Here is a 15,434-nt window from a genome sequence, read left to right on the forward strand (position 1 = left end):
GAGACTCCTCCAGCCCATGTCCCTTCTTTTGGCTTCAGGAATCTCCATTTCCCCTCCAGTTATCCTGGACTCTAAGCATTTCCAGAACCAATGTAGCTTAATTCTTCTCCTCAGTAAGCTTGAAACAGAAATGTGCTTTTCCCCCCTCCCTCTTGCAGCAGAGTTTATAAAAACCTTTCCAGCCTCAGAAACACAATGCTGGGGTGTTTCCTGACAGGAGAAAAAAAAAAAAAAAAAAAAAAAAAGATGTTTACATGCTTGGCCTTTTGGTCTTTTTCTTAGTAACTCAGTTTCTTATATAGCATTGCATGATTTCATCGGCTCATGACAGTCCTGAGATGATGATGTAATCATTTACCTTTGGCAGTTGAAGAAACAGAACCTGATCAAAGTTAAATGTCCATGGTTACATAGCTACATAGATCTGTTATTAAAGGACAATCTCAATTTTTATATTTTCAGAGTCCAGTCCTCCCTCCTTCTCCCCCTCCCCCTTCTTCTTCTTTTGACCAAATAATTATTTTATTTTATTTATTTTTATGTGGTGCTAAGGATCAAATCCAGTGCCTCACATATGTTAGGCAAGTGCTTTTCCACTGGGCTACAGTTCCAGCCCCCATGGTCCAGCTCTTAACCTTTGAAGTGTAAGAAGGAAAAAAGATTCAGCTGGAGAAGGATAAAGCCCATAAACTCTTTATATAGAGTTTGGTCTTCATCTTGAGGATGGCAGGAAGAAATCATAGAGATTTTCACTAGGGTGACAGGTCAGACCAGCATTTTCATGGTTCACATTGGCTGCAGTTTGGAGATGGGCTACTGCTTCAACTTTGTATTTCTCTGATATCTCCTGTCCCAACACACCTCAGCCCTTTTCCTTCTTTCTCCTTCTACAATCCCTCCATTTCTCCACCAGTTGGAAGGATTGGAGCTTTGTGGACAAGGATGAGAAGGCCCGTCTGCAGCACCAGGTCACTGAGGATGGAGAGTTTTGGTGAGTCCAGGACCTAGAAGACCCAGAAGGGTAAAGGATGGGGAAAGGAGGTCAGATCTCAGACCTGAGTCCCTAGGCACATGCTGTCAGATTTCAGCAAAGGGAGACCGGGGTTCTGTTCTCTTCTTCTAGCTAGAGGGCCAGCAATGATGAGGTTCTGGTCACAGTAACCACAGTCAGGTCACAGTGATAACTGAGTCCAGGACCAAGGCAGCATAACACAGCTCTTTTCCAGCCATACTTGCTCCTTGGCTTTAACACCACTCTCCTCTGAGCCTGGGAAGCTCTGCTTCCCCTGATCCCTAATGCCACTCTCACCCTCACTCAGATTATCTCTACTCAGCCTTCAAGTCCCAGCTTGAAGGGAACTTCCTTCGGGGCTCTCTTAGTTTCCCCAGTACTGAGATTCATTTATTTGTGAGGCTTGTCACCCCTAATATTGTTTGCTTAATTGTCCATTCTTCCCCCAAATTTCCCTCTTTCCCTTGGGCCTGGTACTCTGCTTGGTGCAGAGTAGTGGGACACAGCCATTTGGATAACCAGATTTTTATCTGGCTTCTCCATCAAGCATGAGTTTGAGTCATTGCTGGAAGACTTGATGATAGTTTGGGGTAGATACATTAGAATTGGCAGTGTACCCTAAAAAGAAAAGGCAGGATTCTCTGAGACATTGATTAAGTTCCTCTAAACTAATGTATTGTCCTGTGTCAGCCCTGGAGGCTTCCCATCCCTGGCCTCTTCTTACCTACCCTCATATGGATCTTTCTTCTTTCAATCTGTCAGGATGTCATATGAGGATTTCATCTACCATTTTACAAAGCTGGAGATTTGCAACCTCACAGCTGATGCTCTGGAGTCTGACAAGCTTCAGACCTGGACAGTGTCTGTGAATGAGGGCCGCTGGGTGAGGGGCTGCTCTGCTGGAGGCTGCCGCAACTTCCCAGGTGGGAGATACTCTTGATGGGGGAAGGGTCCAAGCAGAACAAGTTCCAGGTAGAATCATATCAGTGATCATTTACTGAATCTCTGCTAAGCTCCAGACATTGATTATCTTATGAAATCCTGCTCACGTTACTGAGAAGGAAACTGCCATGCTGTGGAGTTTGCAATAGGGAGCTGGTAATATTTACGCAGGAAACTGTCAGAACAATATGGTGTCAGTCATGTTGAGGATAGTAATGGAGGACCAAGTTAAATCTACTATGGTTGTTCAAGTCAGAGATGTTTAAGATGGGAACTAAATCAGTAGCTACAGAGATAGAGGGGAGAAGGCAGATTTAGGGTACTGTCTATAAGGTAATTTAGGGAGGGAAGAATAAAAAATTATGTCATGATTTCCAGTGTAGGGTTGGGAGTGTAGCTCAGTGGTAGAGCCCTTGCCTAGTACGTGAGACCCTGGGTTTGATCTCAAGTACTGTAAAGAAAAAAGAAAGGTGCTGAGCATGATAGCACACACCCACAGTCCCAGCAGCTCAGGAGGCTGAAGCAGGAGGATCGTGAATTCTTAGCATGATCTTCCTGCCTAAGTCTCCCGAACTGCTGGAACTACAGGTGTGTGCAATCATGCCTGTCTCTAAATAAAATATAGAAGAGGCTGGGGATGTGGCTCAGTGGTTAAGCATCCCTGGGTTCAATCCCCAGTTTAAAAAAAAAAAAAAGAAAAAGGAAGGAAGGAAGGAAATTTGGTTGGTTGATTCCCAGTGTAGGGACCTGAGTAGATGGTGTTAACATTGCAATATAAGACAATATAAGACACACTGAGGGAAAAAATCAGCATGTTGTTTGTTTTAGATGGGGTTGGTTGTGAGGTTATAGGGAGAGGATTTTAGTTTGGGACATGGCAAGTTGGAGGTCCCTAACCAATATCCAGATGAAGATTTACATTCTTTAGACAATTACATGATAAGAACTCTTAAATGCTTGAGGAAGAAAGGAAAGAAAGAAGGAAGGGAGGGAGAAAAAAAGGAAGAAAGGAAGGAAATGAGTAAGAAGAGAGACTGGCTCAGGTGCCATTAGTATATCGGGGGCAAAAAAAAGTGGAATTGGGAGTAAGATTGCCTAGGGAGATAAGAAGTGAGAGGAGAGGTCTAGTACCAGATCCCAGGGACAACAACATTTATGGTGCAGGTGGGAAAGCAAAGCCATCAGAAAAGGCTGAGAATCAAATTTCAGAGAGAAAAAGGAACTACACATACTATCAGTGTGGTTCCGTCTGATAAAAGTAGAGACTCCACCCACCAAATATTTAGAAAAACACTTAAATCATGTTTTCCACAAATGTTTATTAAGCACCTAGATTCAGGGCATATTAGAGTCCTCTGAAGAGCAAGAACCAGTAGAATAGATGATAGATTGGTGGATAGATAGATAAATAGATAGAGGATTTATTAGGGGAATTGACTCACATGATAATGAAAACTAAGAAGTCTCACAACAGGCCATATGCAAGCTGGAGACCCTTGGATGCCAGTATGTGTGGTCCAGTTCAAGTCGAAAGGCGTCAGAACCAGGGAAGATGGTTGTATAATTTTTGTCCAAGGCCAAAGCAGGGAACTGGCACAGGGAGGTGGTGGCACTGGTATAAGTCTTGGAGTAAAGGACAGAGAACCTGGGATTATGATGTCTAAGGACAGAAGAGTATCCTATCTCCAGGAGAAAGGGGGGAGGGGGTCCGGTGGGGGGGAAGAGAGAGAAATTCTTTTCTTGCCCTATTCTTTTTCTTTTTGGGCCCCCAGCTGATAAGAGGGTGCCCACCCCACTCAGTCTACCAACACACAGCCAATCCCTTCTGTTAACACTCACAGACACACTCAGAAATAATGCTTTACCAGTTCCCTAGGTGTTCATTAATCCAGTCGACACCTTAATTTTACCATCACATGGGGAATAGAGATGAATCGGTTCTGTCTCATTTTCCCTCCTGCCCTTTCTCCAAGAGACATATCTGAATTTGCATTTCTTTTCTGGGGGACACAGACACTTTCTGGACCAACCCACAGTACCGCCTGAAGCTCCTTGAGGAAGACGATGACCCTGATGACTCTGAGGTGATCTGCAGCTTCCTGGTGGCCCTGATGCAGAAGAACCGGCGGAAGGACCGAAAACTGGGGGCCAACCTCTTCACTATCGGCTTCGCCATCTACGAGGTGTGCAGTCCCTGACCAGCTCCAGTCTAGGAATCACCTTCACAGCAATGATTGGGAGAACTACAAAAGGGTCCTCTAGCTTCCCTGATACTCAGTGAACCCCAGAACTCTGGTTATCAGGCTCACTTGTGTTTGTTAACAAGTAGGAAATTCCAGGGGTGCAGAGGAGAGGGGCTGGGTCTGGCAGGAATCACATTCTGCATTTCTATCATTGCTGGCATTCTCTTCTGCCAACTATTTATCCTCATTCAGATCTGAGATATCTTCTTTTTCTGTTTCTCCTCAAGGTTCCCAAAGAGGTATAGCAGTGGCAGCACCAGCAGTTGTGTGCAGCATTCCCTGGGGGTCCTGAGTCTGAGTCTGTCTGTGGCTCATGGAGACACTTCCTGGTGGGGTTTATGGGCAGAACTATGATAGGAGAGGGCCCTGCCCACATTATTTCATCTGCAGAGAAGGTGCCTCAGGGTCCTGCACCCCTAAGATGTGTACTTTCTCCCCTCACCAGACATGTGCCCATCACACACACACCTTCATGCACTCATACTCACTCCCATGCAATTACACACTCACATGCAGAGTCACACAGTCACATTCTGAGGGTGGCTGCCCTCTTTGGGATGGAGGAACCACCTCCCTCAGAACCCAGCCAAGGCCCCTCTGCTTCTTTGGGGTCCTTCCCAGCCTGAGGGGATTCGGAGCAGACAAGCAGCAGTTCTGGTAAGTGGCCTTGTGTGTGGAAACAATAGACTTGACCTTCGCTTCTGAATCACAACAAAAAAGGAAGAGGAAGTGAGGTAGGGAGCTCCAGTGATGTTGAGCTATTTGAGGCCTTGGGAATTGGAAGTTGGTAGGTGGAGACTGTGAATGGGTGACTACAGAGTTGGGAAGAGACCCCTGGAGGGGACTGTGAACCAGACAGGACAGCCCTCCCAAGAGGTTCAGGTTCCACAGGCTCTTCTGTCCCCCAGATGCACGGGAACAAGCAGCACCTGCAGAAGGACTTCTTCCTCTATAATGCCTCCAAGGCCAGGAGCAAAACCTACATTAACATGCGGGAGGTGTCTCAGCGTTTCCGCCTGCCTCCCAGCGAGTATGTCATTGTGCCCTCCACCTATGAGCCCCATCAGGAGGGGGAATTCATTCTCCGGGTCTTCTCTGAAAAGCGGAACCTCTCTGAGTGAGTAACAGCCTGACTTTTCCAGCTTATCCCTAAAAGCTCGCATGGCTCATTCCACAGAATGGAGGCAGAAAGTAACTGGATCATTTTACTTAAGGTTCCTGGGACATGTTGACCAGCCTGCATCTCTTTCCTACTCCTAAGCCACGCCACCTCTCCCTCCTTTTTTCTTTCATTCATTCTGTAGATATTTACTGAGTACCTACTATGTTTCTGGTTCTTTTAGGCATTAGGGATAGAGAAGTGATTTAAACAGAAATAAATTCCTGCCCTCATGGAATTTAACAGTTGGTGTGAGACAATAATGGACTGGGGAGGGTGGAAATACACACACACACACACACACACACACACACACACACACACACACACTGTAGTATGCTAGATTTGGGAATTGATAAAGGAATAAAAACAAAGTAGGGAAGAGATATAGGGAGTGTTGGGATGTTGAAATTTTAGGTTAGTATGGCAAGGGAAGCCAGTAAGGCCACATCCTGCCCTTGGCCAACACAGATGTGTTCATAGTCCCTGCCACATTCTGTCTATGTCCCTGGAAGTGCGAGATACATGGGGAGGTGGCTGGGTCATGCCTTTGGGGAGCTCTGGGCAACACCAACAAGAACCCCTGGCTGGGCTGGGCTGTTGGGAATGGTGCCTACATGAGGCTGGTTCCTGGGATAGAGGTTTAATTCCAGGAGTTCTCTTAAGGTTAGTCCCAACTTGGCCACCAAGAAGCCATAAACAAATCCTCCATGTGCTTCCTGCTTGCTCTTGGTGACACTGAGACATCATGTTTGTGTTTCTCACAGGGAAGTTGAAAATACAATCTCCGTGGATCGGCCAGTGGTGAGTGGCTTAGCTCATATGTGTGACAAGGATCAGCATGTCATCTTCCCCAATTCAGGCAGGGAACAGGTGGTGATGAAGGGGTGAGTGGGTATTGGCAGAGGGGATGTTACTGCAATTTCTAGTTGGCATGGCCAGAAGTAATGGGTCTTATAGTCCTAAGGACATTTTGTTAGTTGAGGGATTGGGAAATGTGGAAAAAGGGAGTAGTTTGAACAATTAGAGGAAGGAAACAAGACCATAGGAAAGGATGACAACAAGAACTACAGTCAATGTTGGATTATGAAGTTGGAAAACAGTGGATTTCTCACATAGAGAAAAGGAAACGCACCAGCTCTGGACCCAGTTTCAAAATCTGGATCCTTCAGACCTACCACCTGGGGTGACCTGACGTGGACAAATTATAGAACCCCTCTGACTCAGTTTCCTACTCTGAAAAATGGGGATAACAAAAATGTGCCTAACAATGCTTTTGTGGGGTTTAATTCAATAAGATCATGTGTGAAATGTCTGGTACAGCATGGGCACTCAAATGGAGGTTATTATTCACATTTTACAACTTACAAGGTACTTTTCTATATGGATCTTACTTAAACCTTCAAGTTTTCTGAGAAGTAGATGAGGTTATCATCTCTGCCTTTGATTCAGGGAAGCAGAGGCTCAGTAGAGTTAAATGACTTCCTTGCGCTCACAGAGCTCATAAGTGACAGGCAGGACTGGAACTCAAATCCAGATTCTAACTCCAGACTTAGGTCCCCCCCAACCTCCTGCTGAAGCAGGCCTCCATGGCTGAGAAGCCTAACACCAGAAGCAGAGTTGGTGTGCATTAAGGTCTCTATATTGAGGAAACTCATGTCTGCCTTAGGGCTTTGGGCCCTGGTCAGTAAACTATCCCTTGTGCTCAATGAGTGTGACATGAGGCAATAGGAGGACAACTGCCCCACTGAACTGCCTTCCTGGTAGTGACATACATGGTCATGATCCTGCCCTGTGCTAGTACTTAGATCTCTAAGTGCCTTCAGAAGCACGACAGACATTTGGTTTTTTAGTATAAGCATGCATTTGGTTCTATTCTTATTCTTTGGAAACTAATTATCAATGTACACTATCAGAAGTTGTATATTTAAATACTTATGGGAGTTGGCATGTCACCTAACTGAAATAGAACAGGCAGGTGTAGGGGTTTAGTTGTCCCTAATACTGCCATATTTGTCAGCAGTTCTCACATATCACTTGGCTTCAGTGTTGGAGGGACAACTGAGGTGGCAGCAACTAGGGCATTCTGGAGGCTGCAGAGAACAGCCGCTCTTAGCTCAGCTAATTATTACCACAGGGAATTGCAGGCCCAGTGTAGCCCATTAGACCTTCTAATTTTACAAAAGAAGCCCCAAACTTGGATTTCCACATTGTCTCCCTACATTAAATGTTTGCTCAAAAGTTAAAAAGATTTTTTTTCTGTAAGTCAAATTCATTTTCAAGCCAGTTTGAGCCACTTTTTTGGTGTTTTAGTAGACAATCTTATCCCCGACCTCAGGATTGAACCCAGGGGCGCTCTACCACTGGGCTCCATCTCCAGTCCTTTTTATATTTTATTTTGAAAAAGGGTTCACTAAATTGCACAGGCTGACCTTGAACTTGGAATTCTCCTACCTTAGCCTCCTGAGTCACTGGGATTATAGGTGTGCACCACCAAGCTCGGCTACCAAATTCATTAAAAAGAAAAAGCCTAAAGGTCCCTTCTGGCCATATTCAACAACAGTGGATTATTAAAATAAAGCCACAGCAGCCACATCTCTGGACATGGATGTGGAAAAAGAATTCTCTCCTTCACCTATTTCACCTTTTTGACTCAAAGTAATCCATATACCTGGACCCCAGACTCTTACCCCAAGTTATAGATCAGGACACAGGGAAGTTCAATGCCATCAGCCATTCTGGCAACTTGCTTTTCACTTATTCTGCATTTACTGTTTCCTTTTCTTATGCAGAAAAAGAAAAAAACCAAGGTGGGTGTAAAGGGGTGAGTGGGTAGAGAGCTGTGTGTGTGTGTGTGCACGCATGTGCATGCTCATATGATGCATGTGCCAGACTTGCCTCTTCTTCTCCCTCCTTCCCTGTGCCCCTGCTGGGAGCTTGAGTGTGTAACAGTGACAGCTGATACCTGCTGAGGAGACACTGTGCTAGGTGCATTTCATGGGTTAACTCAATCCTTACAACCACCCTGCGAGATTGGCACCATTATTATCCCCATTTTCAGAGGGGAAGAAAAGGTACAGACAAACTGACTAACTTGCCCAGGGTCACACAGCCAGGGAGAGGCAGAGCTAGATTTGCAGCCCAGTGTTCTGGCTCCACCTGTGCCCTGAATCACCCACCAGAGGCCATCAGACAAGGTTTGGTGCTAGTGTTTATGGTGGTGCCTAGAGAGTCCATCACAGGGGTTCTCCAAATATGGTGGCTGGCCCAGACTAGAACCAACACTCACCAAGCACTCACTGTGCTGGTGGTAAAACTAGGTTTTTGACTTTTTAATTATAACAGTATTTAAACAGTAAATGCTGTTGTTATTCCCCTTTTACAGATGAGGGTACAGATTCAGAGAAGGGAAGTGACTTGCCCCCAGACACATAAATAATGAGTGGGGGAACTGGAACTGGAAACTATACCTAAGGCCTGAGTTTCTTGCCCTCACTTCTCTGGTGCCAGTCCCATATGCTTCAAAATCTGTGTCATGTACACCCACATCTGGGCCTGGATTTGTGTGCCTGGCAGGGATGCTCCATGGCTATATCATGTCTCCTGGCATGTATCCCCTCTCAGACTGTGACTCCCACTTGCTTTGGGATCCCTGCAAGCTTCAGTTGCTTGGACAAGGCCCTTTTTTTAAAAGGCAGAACAAGCCAGGGCCTTCAGAGCCTGCTGGGAGCCGAAGCTAGGGAACTGTATTCACAGGCCTGCCCACTTGAGATATCCTAGACAAGTAGCAGGGAAAGACAGTGGGACCTCTCTCAGAGATGGGCCAGGTTGCTTTTCTGCTCTGAAATCTGCTTACCCTATTGTTCTCTGCACTGCAGCACCCAAACCCTACAGCTGAGCCTTTCCCCGACTTTGCCTATGGGGTACACAGCCCCCACCAGTGTTGGCATGACACGGCAGCCACCCTTATATATCCTCTTCACTTGCATGAGCATATCTTGAAAACATCCCTTATATTTGTGTAGCATCTTAAATGTTTTGGCAGTACAATTTTACATGCAGTATAATTTACATTCTCTTTTGATCTCCACAAGAGCCCTGTCAGGAGAAAAGCCCAGGTTTTACCATCCCCATTAATAGATGAGTAAACAGGTCAGTGAAGGTATTTCTTATGTGAGGGGCAGGGCTAGTCAGTGTTCTGACCAGGCCTTGACCACACCATTAATCAGTCTTTTTTAGTCCACACTCTGTAGAGTCCTTCTAGAGGTTGATGGGAGGTTCCTCAGTAGCCACAATGATGATTTGGGTACTGAGAAAGAGCTGCCCTTGTTAACCAAAGAAGCTCTGCTTTTGTGTGTGTGTGAGTGTGTGTGTGTGTGTGTGTGTGTGTGTGTGTGTGTGTGTGTGTGTGTGCTTACTGGGGATTGAACTCAGGGTGCTGTACCACTGAGCTACACCCCCAACCCTTTTAATTTTTTTGAGACAGTATCTCCTTAAGTTGCTGAGGCTGGCCTCAAACTTACCTTCCTCCTACCTCAGCCTGTCAAGTAGCTGGGATTACAGGCATGCACCACTATGGCCAGCTGAAACTGCTTTTAATGACTTTATTTATACTGGACTTTTGGGGAAACTGAATTTGAAGTTATTTCCATTTGGAAAAAAGCCTATAAAATATTTGAAAATCACTGCCCTAGATTGTGCTGTTATAACATTGCTAGCGTTTTCACATGTTCTACTTTGTTGCACCTCTGTACTACCATGAGGAGAGGTGGGTATTAAAATACGAAGATCTGAGGTCCAGAGAGGCCTGGCAACTTTCCCCCAGTCACACAGCTTATTAGTGGCAGATGGAGCTTGAACTGAGGTTCAAGAGCTCCTGACTCTGATCTTTTCTTCTTCTCACTGGACAAAGCTGCTCCGGGGGGAGGTTGCCCCAATGTGCCTGCTCAGCCTGTAATCCTTGCTTCCTTCCTGCCCCTCCCCACTTCCCTCCTCTCTCCAGCCCATCATCTTCGTTTCAGACAGAGCAAACAGCAACAAGGAGCTGGGTGTGGACCAGGAGTCAGAGGAGGGCAAAGACAAAACAAGCCCTGATAAGCAAGAAAAATCCCCACAGGTTTCTGAGCATGTGGCATGAATGGGGTCGCTAGAGCACAACAGGGGTCCTCTATGCTTTGGGGGGACATGGGGGCTGGAAGGGTTTCCAGGGGGTGTGTCTTTTTAACATCTGTTTGAATTTGTCCCACTGACCTTTTCTCTCAGCAAGTTTCCCTAAAATTTGGGATGCTGCTTGGGTGAATGTTGGGGTTTGTTGCCACATGAAACCAGTCCTAGGTCTGGAATGATAGGCTGAGCCTCCCCACTGGGGCTTATCCAGCCAGGACAATGACAGAGAGTAGACGCAAAGACTGAGTAAGACAGAATCAGATTGAGAGCTGAGACCGAACAACTCTTTAGTCCTTGAGCTCCTGATAAAGGGGGATATAGTAGCAGAAAGGTGGGGGAGCTGCTATCAGAAATGGAATCCTCTACAACTCAGGGGAGGGTACTACTAGAGTGGGGAGAGGTGGCTACATAAGGCTTAGTGGAGGTGAAGCTAAAGGGCAGAGGTCCCCAGACAAATCCACAGCCATGTTCTTATCCTGGAGCAGTGACACAGGGGAGTGGGAAGGAGGGGATCCTCTGAGACACAGGCAGCTGGAGGAATTAGAATGATTTTGACCTGCTGGAGTCTATTTGATTGAAATGGTTGGGCTGAAAAGAGTGGAGAAGGCTTTGCTTAGGGGTTGGGGTGGGACCAAGGAGTGTGGCCTACATGTCAGCATCGCTAGCATGTCTTTGCCTGGAGGTGTCAGGGCTAGCAGGGTATGGAGTGAAGAGCCGCTAAGGCCTAGATGATTCTCACTCCAGCTCACCATGTTCAACTAAGAAGAGCATTAGCCCTGTTCCCAGCTCCAGCTGCCACCTATGGCTGTTTTGGGCACCCCAGCTCCTTTGGTCCAAAAGAAACCTTCCTCAAAATTCATCCATCCATTCCTGATTCCTGTGAATCAGTTTTCGTTTGTCTTCTACAGCCACGGCCTGGCAACACAGACCACGAAAGTGAGGAACAGCAGCAATTTCGCAGCATTTTCAAGCAGATAGCTGGTGACGTAAGTACCTCCAACCCTAGGACTCCCACAGGAGCTTACTTCTCTACTCGATTAACTATTCAAATTACCAGTTCTTTCATTATTGTTCATAGAAGTCATTTGGATTTTGGGCATGTATGGGTGAAGCACAGAAATCTGTCTTTTGAGTTTTGGACTGACACATCCACAAGGGAGCTCAGAGGCCTTTGGGCTATAAGTTAGTTGCCTACTGGTCTGAACAGCTAAGGGTGCATTATCAGTCCCCATATTCCTCAGAAAAGCCTCAGCTGGGGGCTGGGGAGATAGCTCAGCCAGTAGAGTGTTTGCCTTGTAGGCACAAGGCCCTGGGTTCAATCCCCAGCACCCCCCAAAAAAGAAAAGCCTCAGCTTTCCATGACAGAATAGCATCAACAGGGATTTCACAAAAGTGCATAGCTGAGATTTATTTTGCAAAGTCTCTGCTCCATTAGCTGCTTTACCCTTGAACCAGGACTCTTCTTTTCTCCTCAGGACATGGAGATCTGTGCAGATGAGCTCAAGAATGTCCTTAATACAGTTGTGAACAAGCGTGAGCAACTCAAACCAGGTGGGGGGAGGGGGAGGGGTCCAGTTGTTTAAAAGTAGCTCCTCATTCTTCTCCATGCCCCCAGACAAGGATCTGAAGACACAAGGGTTCACGCTGGAGTCCTGCCGTAGCATGATTGCTCTCATGGATGTATCCTTCCTGTCAATCCTTCCCAACCCTTTGGCATCTGTCCACAGGGGCCAGGAAAACCAGGGATGCCCTGTCAGGCAGAAGGCCCAAATTTGGGCCCAAGAGAAACTTAAGGAGATCCTCACTCAACATCCTGGATGCTGTCTGAAAGGGGTTTTTGACTCAGAACATCCTGGATACTGGTCTGAAAGGAGTCAGAAGGAAGGACACTGGGGTGTGGCTGGCCCCTATCCCCAGCTCTTAACTGAGGCCTGAGATCCTGCTTGAAATTCTAAATATGAAGGATCCTTAGAGGGCAGGCATATTATGGAGCCTGCAGGAACTTTACTGGTGGTGGTGGTGGTGGTAGGGTGGTTAAGAGCAGCATAGGGCAATGGATAGGGAAGTCCAGGCTTCCTATGGGGCCACCTTCCCTGCAGAGTCCCCTAGCCACACCCTCCTAATCTAGGGGGATTTTGCTATGTGACAGTAGCCCTAACCTTCCTCCTCCAGACAGATGGATCTGGAAGGTTGAACCTGCAAGAGTTCCATCATCTCTGGAAGAAGATCAAGGCCTGGCAGGTGTGATAAGAGTGAAGTGTGGGAATGAAAAGGGGAGTTGATTTAGGGCTTGTGTGTGACCTGTCCTCAAATTTTCTATTGCCAGAAAATCTTCAAACACTATGACACAGACCAATCTGGCACCATCAATAGCTATGAGATGAGAAATGCTGTCAATGACGCAGGTGCTGGGAAGAAAGGGGGTGGCAGACATGTGGACTAGAACTGGTGGGTGTAGGAATGGGAGAGGGGGACTAGGCTACTAGGACCCTACAAAAGAAAGGAGTTTCTCATTTCCCTCGAGGCCAGCAAGCCTAAATGGTTAGAGGAAATAGAACGGAGGCCTAAGAATTCCAGCTTCACTTTTCTCCTCTATCCTGCCCCCTTCACAGGATTCCACCTCAACAGCCAACTCTATGACATCATTACCATGCGGTACGCAGACAAACACATGAACATTGACTTTGACAGTTTCATCTGCTGTTTCGTCAGGCTGGAGGGCATGTTCAGTAAGTGGGGGCTGCCCTTCTGCTCTCGAGTACTTCCAGCCCACTCCCACAGGGACAGCTCTGGCAATAGGAATCTCAGCCAGATACTCTTCCAGTCTACTCTGTCCAGGCTGAACAAAGGCTAAGGCCATCTTTAGGCCCAGAAAAGGATGGCAAAGGAAGGGTTACTGATGATGCTCTGCCTGCAGATAGTCCTCTTAAAAACACATGCTCCTCTTAAGAAAATTGAATAGTGGTTGGAATGAGCCTGTAACAGGCCTCTGGCCTGTGCTTTCTTTTACACAGGAGCTTTTAACGCATTTGACAAGGATGGAGATGGTATCATCAAACTCAATGTTCTAGAGGTAAAGTGTAACAGATGTAACACATTGACCCTGCACCATAAAATTCGAGGTGGTTGGGGATGGGGGTTGTAGCTCACTGGTGGAGAACTTGCTTACCATGTTTGATCCTCAGCACCACATAAAAATAAATAAATAAAGTTATTATGTCCATCTACAACTCAAAATATTAAAAAATGTTTTTAAAATATTCAAGGTGGAAGAGTCAATAAGGCAGATTGGACCCAATGTGTGCTCCTCATTTCCAAATGATGGATAAGGGATGGGATAGAAGGGAAGCTTGGTGGGGAAGGTGGTCCACAGAGCACATGTACTGAGCAAAGGCTCCAAAGGGGCCTCAGCTACCCAAATTATTTCATGCTGGAAAATGTTATGCTTCTGGTGTCTGTTCCCTTTCCCCTATCCCATAAGATTCCTAGGGCTGGGATTTCCTTTTCTTGTCTACATTCTGATCTTGGGACTTCTTCTTTCAGTGGCTACAGCTCACCATGTATGCTTGAACTAGGCTGGCCTCATCCAAGGCCAGGCAAGATCGCTCAGGATTTCAATTTCACCCAATATAGCTCGAGTCATTTACCTCAAAGGATCCAGTAGCTGCACCAGCAGGCTTCCAGGCACCTCTTTGGTCTTGTTCTGCCTCCACTTTGCTCTATACTGTCTTATCTGTCATGTCTAGACTGATCTTTGGGAGAATAACGTTGTTCCTCTGCCACATGAAGGCAAGCCTCTGCCTCAGCTGTGTAGCCTACCTACCTGAGGTTGGCTGATTCAGAGCTGCCTCAGCTCTGAGGCAAATACTACCCCCTTAGCTTGCACTAGGCTATTCGCAGGAGCATTTGCCAATGGCACTTGCCACTCACTGAAGCCCTCTCTCACCTTTATACTTTCCCATCCATGGGACAGTAACCAAACCTGCACTTGGATCTGCCTGTTTTACAATGGGCCTGCTCTGGGGTAAACTAACCCATTGGAATAGGGCTGGATACTTTGGGTTGTCAGACACATATGTTTGGCTGTATTCTGGAAAAAACAAACAAACAAACAAAAACTTGATCCAAATAAAGGCACATGTACAGATGGTTCCACTATGTTTTGTTTTCTTGTGTGTAGATATCAGCCACCAGCAGGACTGAATGCATTCCACTTATGCACTCATTCACTTATAGAAAGACCTGGTTTCACGCTGGGGATGTAGCTCAGTAGAAGACTTGCCTAGCATGCATGAGACCCTGGTTTTAACCCCTAGCAACAAATACACACAGAGGAAAGTCCTCATTTCAGAACATGGGAAACAAAAACAAAACCTCAAGCCCTACTTAAGTCACACTTATTGCCAGGCACAGTGGTACACGCATGTAATCCCAGTGACTAAAGAAGCTGAGGCAGGAGGATTGCAAGTTAAAAGGCAGCCTCAGCAACTTAGACCCTAAGACACTCAGTGAGACCCTATCTCAAAAGGGGCACATTACCACTGAGCAACATTCCCAGCCTTTAAAAATAAATATTTTAATTAGAGACAGGGTCTTGCTGAGTTGCTTAGGGCCTTGCTAAGATGCTGAGGCTGACTTTGATCTCATAATCCTTCTGCCTCAGTCTCCCAAACTGCCACCACACCCAGCTATTACTATTTCTTGAGCATAGGAATCATTCAGATATTTTCTAAGACATATTAGGAAGAAGGGGAATAATTGCTGGAGTACTGGACATAAAAAAAAAAAAATGGATAACCAATTACTGGAGGTGCCAATTACCCAAGGGTAAAGAAGCAGTTTTTAATCTCAAGTCCTCTACTCACTGACTTGTCATATGGTGTTGGATAAACCCTTCAGTGTAGCTGTTTGT

At 46.2% G+C, this 15,434-nt stretch overlaps 1 protein-coding gene across 2 annotated transcripts in view; it reads left to right on the plus strand.

Annotated features, from left to right (window-relative positions):
- Positions 1 to 15,015, plus strand: part of CAPN3 (calpain 3) — a 46,469-nt gene extending 31,454 nt beyond the window's left edge. The window contains exons 9-23 of one of the 2 annotated variants that reach the window (XM_079129064.1): positions 914 to 991; positions 1,775 to 1,935; positions 3,968 to 4,137; positions 5,106 to 5,314; positions 6,124 to 6,160; positions 8,149 to 8,166; positions 10,359 to 10,472; positions 11,431 to 11,508; positions 11,998 to 12,055; positions 12,138 to 12,202; positions 12,695 to 12,763; positions 12,849 to 12,927; positions 13,135 to 13,251; positions 13,537 to 13,595; positions 14,066 to 15,015. In XM_079129064.1, the coding sequence (XP_078985190.1) occupies positions 914 to 991; positions 1,775 to 1,935; positions 3,968 to 4,137; positions 5,106 to 5,314; positions 6,124 to 6,160; positions 8,149 to 8,166; positions 10,359 to 10,472; positions 11,431 to 11,508; positions 11,998 to 12,055; positions 12,138 to 12,202; positions 12,695 to 12,763; positions 12,849 to 12,927; positions 13,135 to 13,251; positions 13,537 to 13,595; positions 14,066 to 14,092 (1,339 nt within the window). In that variant the 3' untranslated portion in view covers positions 14,093 to 15,015. The remainder of the gene's footprint in view (positions 1 to 913; positions 992 to 1,774; positions 1,936 to 3,967; positions 4,138 to 5,105; positions 5,315 to 6,123; positions 6,161 to 8,148; positions 8,167 to 10,358; positions 10,473 to 11,430; positions 11,509 to 11,997; positions 12,056 to 12,137; positions 12,203 to 12,694; positions 12,764 to 12,848; positions 12,928 to 13,134; positions 13,252 to 13,536; positions 13,596 to 14,065) is intronic. The other variant, XM_079129065.1, reaches the window with a different exon arrangement.
- The last annotated feature ends 419 nt before the right edge of the window (positions 15,016 to 15,434 follow it).

Source organism: Sciurus vulgaris (assembly GCF_902686455.1).
Source record: "Sciurus vulgaris genome assembly, chromosome: 2".
Lineage (NCBI taxonomy): Eukaryota > Metazoa > Chordata > Mammalia > Rodentia > Sciuridae > Sciurus > Sciurus vulgaris.